Source organism: Tarenaya hassleriana, unplaced genomic scaffold (assembly GCF_000463585.1).
Source record: "Tarenaya hassleriana unplaced genomic scaffold, ASM46358v1 Cleome49, whole genome shotgun sequence".
Classification (NCBI taxonomy): domain Eukaryota; kingdom Viridiplantae; phylum Streptophyta; class Magnoliopsida; order Brassicales; family Cleomaceae; genus Tarenaya; species Tarenaya hassleriana.
The window spans coordinates 468,888-481,043 of NW_010967605.1; the positions used below are offsets into that span (position 1 = coordinate 468,888).

The 12,156-nt window shown below is 37.5% G+C and overlaps 2 protein-coding genes across 2 annotated transcripts; one reads left to right on the plus strand and one right to left on the minus strand.

Moving 5' to 3' along the window:
• Positions 1-3,083: 3,083 nt before the first annotated feature.
• LOC104825796 (AP2-like ethylene-responsive transcription factor ANT) lies at positions 3,084-7,179 on the plus strand. The gene is made up of 8 exons (XM_010558184.2): positions 3,084-4,012; positions 4,118-4,667; positions 4,755-4,837; positions 5,037-5,045; positions 5,188-5,276; positions 5,396-5,520; positions 5,670-5,746; positions 6,161-7,179. Exons 1-8 carry the CDS (start codon positions 3,640-3,642, stop codon positions 6,748-6,750), a joined length of 1,896 nt encoding a protein of 631 aa, XP_010556486.1. The 5' UTR covers positions 3,084-3,639; the 3' UTR covers positions 6,751-7,179.
• A 2,272-nt stretch (positions 7,180-9,451) lies between these two features.
• Positions 9,452-11,139, minus strand: LOC109117195. The gene is made up of 3 exons (XM_019204008.1): positions 11,013-11,139; positions 10,107-10,618; positions 9,452-9,841 (listed from the first exon to the last, which is right to left on the minus strand). The coding sequence occupies exons 1-3, from the start codon at positions 11,137-11,139 to the stop codon at positions 9,452-9,454; spliced, it is 1,029 nt and encodes a 342-aa protein (XP_019059553.1).
• Positions 11,140-12,156: the final 1,017 nt, after the last annotated feature.

The following is a 12,156-nucleotide window of genomic DNA, read 5'->3' on the forward strand; positions in this document are numbered from 1 at the left end:
TGGGAGCAGTTGTTGACTCCAATAACATATTTATTTGCATCTTTACCAATTTCCACAGTTTTTTCTTCTTCTTTGATTTTCGTAAATTAGATTTTTTTCAAAACTTTGAGATTTAATTTGGCTTCTAGGGTTCGGTTTTTATTCGAAATCCGTGTAATAATCCGACCAGACCTACGTACAGTGTTGTTTTTATTAGAATACGGTTAGATCGATAAAATTCGGTTAAGTACAATGTAAGTTATATAAACAATTCATATGTTTTGTATTCGATAATGAAAATTTTCAGAAATTTATTTAAATCTCCAAATTTTAATAGGGTTTGTTTTGTTGTTAATTTTCGTGTCTATTTAATTTTATATATATTTGTGCATGCATGTACTTCTGTTTCTTGTTTTATTATATTATGTAAGATAATGTCGCCTTGTGATTTGAGTAATTACTAGTATATTTTATAGAGTTGTGCTGCTGACGAATTAGTTAATACTTGTTTAAAATATTTGTATTTATTTATTTACAGAGCATCAATATCGTATATAAATTTTTATCAAAAAAAAATATCGTATATAAATTTCAAAAAGTCCTTATCGAACTTAATATAATATAGTTTATTTTCATTCATAACCATGTCAATTTAATGTATATGAACAAAAAGAAATAGAAATATTTTTGAAAAAAGGAGATTAGCATATAAAATATTAAACTATACAAAAGATTGTAAATTTAATGTTGAAATCTTCTAATTACAAAAAATAATATGAATTATAACCAGATTTTCATATAAAAATCAAACTTTTAAAATTTTAACATATTTCATATAAAAATTAAACTTTTCCTAAATAAAAGTTAAGATATTTTGTTCTTTATAGTTTTTCGATAATGTTTATGGTACATAAATACTCATTTCAATAAGATTCATTACCGAACAAATATTTACAATGGCAACAACAAGGGTTAAAATTTTTAAGAATAAAACGTAAATATAAGAAAAAAAGTAATATTTTATACAATATTATTAGAAACAGTTTTTTATTACTAAAAAATATTTATGTATATATGTCGTGAAAATGCACATGTATGTACATATACATGGCGGAGGGGATGACAGTCAGAAACCAGCTTTCATGAATGTCAGATGAATAAAGCACAAAGCTCATCACACGTCACATCAACTACCGAATCTACGGCTCTAGATTCGCTGTGACCAGACTCCGTCGATCCTCACCGTCCATTGCTTTTTATAGCTGTGCATTTATTTTCAAACTAGTTGCATGAAATAATTTTGATTTAAAGATATATACCCCATAGTGATAAAATATCCTCATTGCCGTATGTTCATGCTTCTCTTCGGAATCTGCTTAGATTATATGTTTTAATATATTGTCAGTCGAAATTCATTGCTAAAACAGATTTTTTGAAACATTGCTTTGAGAATTTATGTTATTACTATTCATGATATATCGTTAATTATTTATTACAATGGAGGTTGGTATCATACAGAGAGAAACCCTGAAATGTACTCAACCATATATTTATTCTAAAATACTTATATGTTAATATAAAATGGTTATATATATATAATATTTAAATTTAGATGATCTAGAGATCAAATAAATATATAAAATATATTTTTATTCTGGTTTTAAATCTAAACGTGGAGAGAGATTTTTACCTCCTTCTCTTAAAAAGTTGGATAAACAATTTAGTAAAATTTTTAAATTATATATATATATATATTCTGTTAAAATAAATCTAATTAATATGAAATAATAATGTAGGTTTATTGGGAAATGGATGGATAGGGCATGAAATTTAACAGAGGTTGCTGTGAATTAAAAAAAAAAACACTCGAAGCATTTCTGACCAAACTCTCTTCCCATTGGCCATTTCCTTCTCCCCATTAGATTCACATCCACTCCCCTCATTTTCTTCCCTAAAATGCTACAAAAAGCGAAAAAGAGGGAGTATTTATTGTTTTTTTCTTTTTCAATCTCATAAATTTAATAATTAGGGGTTGAATTAAATAATTAGGGGATGTTACATGGGGCATCTTTCATGTTATCATATTATTTGGGATTTTTACATACAAAAATTTCATAAAAAATCCATAAAAATACAAATATGAGTTGTAAGCAAAAACTACGTTCATTAATGGATGAAATTAACGAACTCTCTACTCCATATTATAATTCCTAGGGGTGGGCACGGGTACTTGAAACCTGCGGGTTTTCGGGTATCCGGTCTCACGGGTACTCGAAACACGGGTATCATTTATATAACGAAGACGAAAACGGTTTTGATGAAGCCAAAAATTTGGATTGCGGGTTCGAGTCCAGGTTTTGTTTGAATGGCGACGGGTACTTTCGGATACCCATATACGAATAAAATGACAATTATATCCCTGATATTTTTATATATTTACAATAATTATTTAAAATATTTTTATATTAAATTACTAAAATACAAGTCAACAAAAGTCAACATTTTCTAACGAATTGGATGAGTTCGGGTACTCTTAGGTAATCGAATTCAGCGACGGGTATCCGAACCATGGGTATCCAGATTTGATAAAAACAAAAACGAGATAGCGTTTTCTCAAAACCCGCGAAGACGAAGACGAAGCCCGGGTACCCCAAAAACTCAGGGTACCCGACCCCTGTCCACCCCTAATAATTCCAATCCAGTGATGTGTTTTCGAGCTCTTAGCAATTTCCGAACCCTCGATATTTTGATTGGAGACGTAACCTTTTAGTTTTAGATACTAGAATAAATTCCATTACATTCTCTAACGTGTCTTTTTTAGCCGTAAAACAAATATAACCATATTTTACCATACTAATAAATAAATTTGCTCAAATATAAAACCTTTGGAGGCGATACAATGTACTTAATATCGAAGCAAGTAATTTATAAAACACAGAGAAAAGGGTATTTACTGATTGAATTTTCAAATACAACTTAACTTATAAATTAAATGTGGAGGCTAAACAAAACAAAAGATACACACAAAAACCCAACGGGTGTATGTATGTATGAGTGGAGAGAGACTATTTAAGGGGATAGAAAGGGAAGTAAGAGCGTTGTCGTCCGATGAGAAGCAAATACTCCATAGGGTTTTAGGGAACGTGAAGAACAATAAAAGAAAAAGGGGAGAGAGAGAGAGAGAGAAGACAAGGAAGAAGATATATGATATAAGTCTGTAATAATATATATATATATATATGTACGCACAGATCCCTATAGAATGCAGGGATGATCCCCAGCATTGTTTTTTAGAATTCATTCCTTTTGTTTAGTTTAAACAGACGGATCCTTGTTCTCTTTTGGAGAGAGAGAGAGAGAGAGAGAGAGAGAGAGAGAGATAGAGAGGGAGGGGGGAGGAAGAAGAAGAGGAGGTCATGGGTCCATCGTCGTTTCTTTTTGTTATTCTTGGTCTTTGAAACGATTTCTATATTATCTTTTCAGATATATATATATATATATATATATATGTATAAATAATATGGAGAATTATAACGGAAGTGACTTTGGCATGATTACTCTCTCATATATCTCCCCCCAATGATTGATTGAGTTTTGCCTTTGAGTCAAGAGAGAGAGAGAGAGAGGTTGAACAAGAACTAGACCAAGAACAAGGAGAAGATGAAGATTATGGACGACAACAGTAACTGGTTGGGGTTTTCTCTGTCTCCACACATGACAATGGAGGTTGCTGCTGCATCTGCAAACCAACAACAACATGATCATCATCATCACCAGCATCATCATCATCACAGTAATCAGTACAATGGCCACAACACTCATGCAGTTCCCACAAGTTCTGCTTCTCTCCCCACACATGGTTTTTACTCGTCTCTCTCTTCGTCTTCTTCTGCAACTCCTACTGACCTGAACAGCCATGGAATCTGCTTCGGCGCCGAAAACGGAGGCTTTCACGCTCCTTCGCTCTCAGTCATGCCTCTCAAATCGGACGGATCTCTTTGCATCATGGAAGCTCTCTCAAGATCACAACCCAGTACGCATTTCCACATTCTTTTACATGTTTTCTCTTCCTTTTCCCCAAAAAATGTCAAAGATCTCCACTTTTTTTTATTAAAAAATGTGTTCTTTTCATGTGCAGTGTGTGAAGGTATGGTGGTTCCGAGTTCATCGCCTAAACTCGAGGACTTTCTAGGAGGTGCAACGAGAGAGACGACAATGCCACTCAGCTTGGACAGCTTTTACTACCAACAACACAACAGCGCACAAGAGAGCTCAGAGACCAAACACCAAACACAAGAGCTTCAACACCAAATGCAGTATTACACGGCCGGATCACTCACTTGCCACGGCATGTTTCAGTCAAATCTCGACCCTGACATGAACGATGATCATATGGTGAGCTTGAAGAACCAAATGCTGTTTGGTTTCATAGACGGCGGAGGAGGAGGAGGAGGAGGCGGTGGAGATTTGCAGGCGTTGACATTGTCAATGAGCCCTGGTTCTCAGTCTAGCAGCTGTGTCACGGTTCCAAGACAGCGCCATAACTCATCGCCTAACGAGTGTTTGACCATTCAAGATCCAAAGAAGAATATGATGACTCCCAAAGTCACCACTCAGAAGCAAACTGTTCACAGGAAATCCATTGAGACCTTTGGACAAAGAACTTCACAATATAGAGGTGTCACAAGGTAAAAAAAAAATCATTATACTCTAATTTTTTTTTTGTCGTGTGAATACGAAATTAAAATCAAAACTTTTTCTTGGTCTCATTACAGGCATAGATGGACTGGTAGATATGAAGCTCATCTGTGGGACAACAGTTGCAAGAAAGAAGGACAGACCAGGAAAGGGAGACAAGGTTTTAATTTTTTTTTCTTTTTGTAAAAAAAATCATAATTTTCTCTATACCAAAAAAAAAAAAAACATTCACACCATTCCACGTTATTATTGTATATGCTTCATCTGACTTTTGTCTTGAAATGTCTCTTTTGTATTGTCATTCACATGCCTTTTCTCTGGACGCCGTTCCAAACGAAATAATTCACATTGTGCTGCAGTCTATCTAGGTACAAAATCTTCTTGTCATTATATCAAAATTTAATTATATTCTTATATATATATATACATATCTATATATATATGTAGTTTCTTGTATTTAACCAAATGAAGAATTTCATGGGTTTTTTTTTTAAAAATAATACATCACAGGTGGGTATGACATGGAAGAGAAAGCTGCTCGAGCTTACGACCTCGCTGCCCTCAAGTACTGGGGACCCTCCACTCACATTAATTTCCCGGTACGATTCCTAATCTCTATTGTCGTTATTTTTGTTTTGGATTATAACGTATAGTCTTGTGCATGAAATGAACCCAAAAAAAATCTTTTTTTTTTTTAAATATTCGCAAATAATTACAGCTTGAGAATTACCGCGACGAGTTAGAACAGATGAAGGGCATGACTCGCCAAGAGTACGTCGCTCATCTGAGGAGGAAGAGCAGCGGCTTCTCGAGAGGAGCCTCCATGTACAGAGGAGTCACAAGGTAATTTTTTTTTATTTTATTTTTTAATTTCACTGTTTTGTTTTTTAGGGTTTACTAATTAGTGATTTATTAATATTCATTTTTTTTTGTTTCAACATGTTCTGTTTTTTTAGGGTTTACTAATGAATGATATGTGAATATTTTTGTAGGCATCACCAGCATGGAAGATGGCAAGCAAGGATAGGCAGAGTAGCTGGGAACAAAGACCTCTACCTTGGAACTTTCAGTCAGTGTTGCTTTGCTTAAAGTTTGAATCTTTTTTTTTTTCTCTTTAAATTTCAAAACTTTTATTAAATTTCCGAAAAAAAGAATCTAATTTTTGTTTTTATTTTTGCTAAGTTTGTGTTGGTATACGCTTTTGATAAAGCCTGGTGGAGATTTCTCACTTTGTCATTGTACCTCACCATCAAAGCTTTTTTTTTCCTCTAAGGCTGCAATTCTCTCTGTTTTCATAAGTAGAAATGACAATTAAAATATCTAAATAAAGTGCCAAAGTAAAAGATAAAAGAATCGCGCATGATCACAAAGGCTAAATTTTTGCTACATTCCATCTTTTTAATATATATATATATATATATATATATATATATATATACATTCTATGACAAAAATGGTGATATTATTTTTTTAACGTTTTCAGGCACACAAGAGGAGGCAGCTGAGGCTTACGACATAGCTGCAATCAAGTTCCGAGGAGTGAACGCTGTCACTAACTTCGACATCGCCAGATACGACGTCGAGAAAATCATGTCGAGTAGTACTCTTCTCGCCGGCGAAAATGCCCGTAAAATCCACAGGGAGATGCCTCCGGTTAATCATCTCGAACCGGTCGGTTACGCTAACCAAGTCCCGGTTCAAACCGGGGTCCAGAACCCGGTTCAGCCCGACAACATTCCGAATTATCATAATGCCCCGGCGTTCCCCTCGGCGGCGGCCTTGGAGGGTTTTGTGGGAATCGAATGTGTGGATAAGGTAGGGGTACATTTGTCAAATCCATCGTCGCTGGTGACGAGTTTGAGCAGTTCGAGGGAAGGTACTCCGGATAAAACCGGCTCGACCTCGGGTTTAGGGTTTGATAAGAATGCTCTCACGGCCAAGTTCGTAAATCCGGCCGCCGGAGTTGCGTCATGGTTCCCCGCGACGCAGCCATTGAGGCCCTCAGCCGCAGCCGCTGTCACCGCGGTGCCAATGGCGCACTTTCCTGTTTTCGCTGCATGGAACGACGCATGAAATGTCAAAGACGAAAGGGCAAAACGGCGATTTGGGTTTGGCATAGGAAGGGTAAAAAGGTAACAACGGTGACTTTTGGGGGGTATTTAGTGAAATGAAGTTAAGAATTATATAATGTTTGATTAGATATGTGGCTTTTAGGTCTAAGTGGAGGAAAATATGGGGGGCAAATGAGTGAAAGACAGATAGTTTTGGGGCCCAATGTATCAATCTTTTCACTCTGTTGGGGAGGGAATTAGAAAATCCGTGAAACTTCTTTTTCCAAATAGAAGTTTTATTTGGAGGGACACGGGACAATTTGGAGACAATGGAATTTAGGGTTAGATTAGAAGATGGAGGGGCCAAATCATGATTAATGTTCGTTTGGATTTTGTTCAACATTGTCCCTCTTGCTTTATATAATTCAAGCTTTATGTCTTTTCATTTGAATTCTTTTTCCATATAGTTTATAACGATTTTGTAGCATGAAATTTTATTCGAAATAGTTAGGTATAACATTTTCAACTCACTATATATTCGGTTCAAATTAACATTTCGAAACTTAGAATTTTATATAAATATCATTTAGAGAACAAAGAATGGCACATATGTTCTTATAAAGTAACGTTATTCCTTTTTTTCTCCTCGTAACTAAATTAATTTAACTTGTTTGATCCTAAATATCCATCATTTTTTTTATCAAAAAGAAAAAAAACTAAAATATTATTTATTTTAACTCGGTTGATCACAGACTTCATTCATTATTATTTTTTATTATTATTGATGTTAAAATAGTAAAATCTAAAAAATGATATATTATGGAAGCATAACTAATAAAATGTGGTTATAGGGATCGAAATCGAATTCAATCGTTTGCACGAGAGATCTTCGACCATAATGTCACAATTCATTGTACGACAAACGAGGGATATGCGCCGCAAAACATGCGACTTCGAGACTTAGATACGGTCTATATATATATATAAATATTAGGTTAATTAATTTTATAAAGCGGTGACGATTTTTTCTTGAATTAGATAATCTTATTTTTATGCGAAAAGCGTAAGACGCCGTAGCATACTTGATTTCTTGTTTTGCGGCATAGTGTCGAAGTATTTTACTGTACAAAATATTTGCAATGCGTATATTTTGACCATTACATGCTTTAGAAATCGAGTCGTGACGAATTTTAAAGAAAATGAAATATCGTTTTACAATTTATCTGCGCATGTGTTTGCACAGTTATTAAATTAGGGTTTTTACATCCGTTAATTTGATTTGTTTTCGTTTAGCCAGGTGTTATCTAAAATATATCTTACTAAAATTTAAGTAATTTTGTTGTTTAAAAATTATAAGGTATATAATCAGATTTTTAATCAGATACAGATTGTTTTTGTAGCGATTGAATATAAAAAAATTCAGAGTTGGATTTGCTTTATACTTATTTAGATCATGATCTGCATGTATTTTATATATTTATTTATATTCTGCATGGCTTTTTTTTATGTAAACTCACAGCCGTTAAAAAGGTTATAGTAAACCATGTATTTATGTATTTATTTATATTATGCATGACTTCTTTTTTTTTTTTTAATTCAAGATAAACTGGTTTAACTGGTAAGGATGAAACATATTTATTTTTTTTTTAATCTAGATTTAAATCTGTATTTGAGGAGAGACGTTCACATGAATTTTTTTCTCGTCTAAAAGATATAGTTGAAAGATATAGTTTAATCGAAAATTTGATAAATTTATGGATTATAAAAAAACAAACTCTAGAATACCTAACAACGTTAGATACGTATATGTTTGTGATAGATTATGCACTTAATGATTCTCATTAATAATAACAAGCGTATTTATACAAGTGTATTAGGGTTAGTTATAATAATCAATATTTACATATCTTATAACTCTATACGCCCCCTCAAGATGGAACACCGGAGGTGAGGCCAATCTTGACAAAGAGATCGTGAAAGACAAGACTTGGTAAATGTTTGGTGAGAGCGTCCGCAAGTTGATCCGCAGAGGAGACATGAGAGACACGGAGATCGCCGGATTCAACAAGTCCTCTAACGAAGAAATAGTCAAGGGCAATATGCTTCATACGTGAGTGAAACACCGGATTTGAGCTAAGATAAGTGGCCCCGATGTTGTCACAATAGACAACCGGTGCCGTCGAAGGAGGAGATCCAAGTTCAGACAGAAGAGACGACACCCACTTAACCTCGGCAGCCGTACTCGCAACGGATCGATATTCCGCCTCAGTGGAAGAACGAGAGACTCCCGATTGCTTCTTGGAAGACCATGAGATGGGATGACTACCCAGAAACACAACATACGCACCAGTAGATTTGAAATCTGTGCGGTCTCCGGCCCAGTCAGCATCCGAGAACGCATAAAGTACCGGTGATGAATGAACACCAAAGAAAATACCGCATTCCTTCGTTCCAGCTAGATAACGAAGAACACGTTTGAACGCATGCCAGTGCTCATCCGTAGGTGTATGCATAAACTGAGACAACTTATTCACAGCGAATTGAATATCTGGTCTGGTGAGAGAGAGATATTGAAGGCTACCGACCAAACCTCGATACTCGGTGACGTTGTCAATGGGAGAGCCAGACAATGCTGAGAGCCGAGAGGTGGACACCATCGGAGAGGCGACCAGCTTGGCCTCAGACATATTAGCTCGAGCTAGAATGTCAGATATATACTTCCTCTAGGTGAGTAGTAGTCCTTTCGATATTCGTGAAGCTTCGATCCCAAGGAAGTAGGATAAGTCACCTAGGTCTTTGATAGAGAAACGGGCAGCAATATCATCGATCACTCGAGTGACAAGAGAAGAAGAGCTCCCGGTCACAACAATATCATCAACGTAGACCAAGATGAAAACTCGAACATCCGATTGATGCAGAATAAAAAGGGAAGCATCCGCCAAAGAATTTTGAAACCCACGACCAAGAAGATAGGTACGAAGCTCCGAGTACCAAGCCCGCGGTGCTTGTTTGAGACCATAAATAGCCTTCCTGAGTTTACACACAAAGTCAGGACGTCGATGATCAACAAAACCCGGAGGTTGCGACATGTAGACTTCCTCGGATAATGTTCCCTGTAAAAATGCGTTGTTGACATCAAGTTGACGTAAAGGCCAGCCACTTGAGATCGCAAGACTTAGAACAACCCGAATAGTGGTCGGCTTAACAACCGGACTAAAGGTCTCATGAAAATCAACCCCCGGTCGCTGTTAAAATCCCTTGTCAACAAGGCGTGCTTTGAACCTGTCAACAGTGCCATCGGGTTTCCGTTTCACTCTATAGACCCACTTGCATCCAACAACATTCTGAGCACTATCTGGAGACACTATCCGGAGATACCAAAACCCACGTCTCATTGCGACAAAGAGCTTCATATTCCTCTGTCATCGCAGCTCTCCAACGAGGATGCTTAAGCGCTTGAGTCACAGTTGCCGGTTCAACATCAGCATTCGAAGCAGAGACCATGAGAGCATATTTTGGATTGGACTTAACAATGTTGCTCTTTGATCTAGTCTGCATCGGATGAAGGTTTACCGGCATGGGTTGAACCGACGAACCAGACGTGACAGCCAAGTCCGAGAGAGGCAACTCCGATGCTGTCAAGGCAGGAGTATCAACCGAAGAATCCAGGCCAAGTACGGGTCCATCCATGTCAGAGGACCGATGAGCACTAGCAGAGGAGATGTTCGCAGGCAGAGGAACCGGCGGTGAAAGATCCGAGCTCAGGGGCTGACAAAGCGGAGGTGTCGTGAGTGGGCACCGAGCATGACTCAAAGGGTGAATCAGATGATGAGAGAATGAAGAAGGTTCAACAACACCAGATGTCGGAGAAGGAAAATAGGCTGAAAAATCTGAGTAAGGAAAGATCGACTCGAAAAACTGGACATGACGGGACATAAAGAGGCGAGAGTGAAGTGGGTCAAGACAGAGGTAAGCGCTTTGAGTAAGTGAGTAACCGAGAAAAAGACACGGACGAGAACGAGGCTCGAGTTTGTGAGACGTATAAGGACGAAGCCAAGGAAAGCAAAGACAACCAAACATACGTAACTTCGAGTAGTTCAGCGAGGTTAGGAAAAGACGCTCAAAGGGGGATGACATGGATAATGTAGGTGTCGGCATCGATCCTATTTATAAGATAAGTGGTTGTAGTAAAGGCAAATGACCAAAATGACGTAGGAAGAGAGGCATGACTAAGGAGAGACAAACCGGTTTCAACTATATGTCTATGACGACGCTCGGAAATACCGTTGTGCTCGGGAGTGTGGGGAGGTGTGGTGTGATGAGAGATGCCGTGAGAGGCAAGAAAAGAATGAAGGGCCGTGTATTCACCACCATTATCCGAATAGAGAGTAAGGATCTTGGCGTTGAACATGTTCTCTACCAAGGGTTTAAAAAGAATAAAGGTTTCAAGAAGTTGAGATTTTTTCTTTAAGGGGTAAAGCCATGAATATCTGGTAAAGTGATCAACAAAAAGAGCGTAATATTTATACCCATCAATCGAAAAGACAGGAGAAGTCCACACATCCGAAAAAATAATTTCAAGAGGACGATGAGAAACAATAGTCGAGGTGGAAAAAGATAATTTGTGACTTTTATTCGTGCAACAAGAATGACAAAACAAAGACGAAGAATCCCGAGACAACGACAAGCCAAGCTTCGATAAAATAGACTTAAGAATAGGAAACGCAGGATGACCTAAACGAGAGTGCCACTCGGACAAAGTGGACTTGACACTAGGATAAACTTGAGGAGAAGAACTACTGGAGGAGCCCGACGACAAACTCATAGACGCCCTCTTTACTTGGACCAGTGAGAACTGACGCCCCCGTGCTGAGATCCTTCACCTGAAAATAAGACGGGAAAAATTCCACGGAAACATCATTAGTGCTGCATAACTGCTGGACAGAGACCAGGTTCTTGGTCATTGAGGGCACACAAAGCACATCATTAAAATGAAGAGAGCGACTCGGTAAGGGAAGAGAAAAGGAACCCGAATGTGTGATGGAAAGCCCAGAACCATCACCAACAACAACATCCTCACCACCTTGATACGGAGAATGAAGAGACAGATTATGAAGATCAGTCGTGATATGATGCGATGCTCCACTGTCCAGCAACCACGAAGAGGAGTCATAGGACGGGTGAGCTACATGATGAGCTCTCGGTTGCCACAGTCGAGGAGATGAAGACCACGGCAGAGGCTGACTCCATGGCTGAGGTGATGAATGATTGGGTTGAGAAGACAAAGACGATGGTCGATATTGCGAGCAACGCTTCGCAGAGTGCGCATGAACACCACAAATCTGACAACGACCTTGGTATCCTCTCGGTTGAGACGAGGAGAAGGAACCACGAAGCCATGGCGAACCACGGGATGGTCGATGATGAC

Excerpts from the sequence above, each read along its gene's own strand:
- LOC104825796 (XM_010558184.2), top strand. The coding sequence starts at position 3,640 with ATGAAGATTATGGACGACAACAGTAACTGGTTGGGGTTTTCTCTGTCT. Across the intron at positions 4,668-4,754 it reads CAATATAGAGGTGTCACAAG|GCATAGATGGACTGGTAGAT; the intron begins GTAAAAAAAAAA and ends GTCTCATTACAG. Across the intron at positions 5,277-5,395 it reads CCACTCACATTAATTTCCCG|CTTGAGAATTACCGCGACGA; the intron begins GTACGATTCCTA and ends AAATAATTACAG.
- LOC109117195 (XM_019204008.1), bottom strand. The coding sequence starts at position 11,139 with ATGTTCAACGCCAAGATCCTTACTCTCTATTCGGATAATGGTGGTGAA. Across the intron at positions 10,619-11,012 it reads CCACACTCCCGAGCACAACG|ATTTTTCAGCCTATTTTCCT; the intron begins GTATTTCCGAGC and ends TTCCTTACTCAG. Across the intron at positions 9,842-10,106 it reads GCAATGAGACGTGGGTTTTG|GGAACATTATCCGAGGAAGT; the intron begins GTATCTCCGGAT and ends GCATTTTTACAG.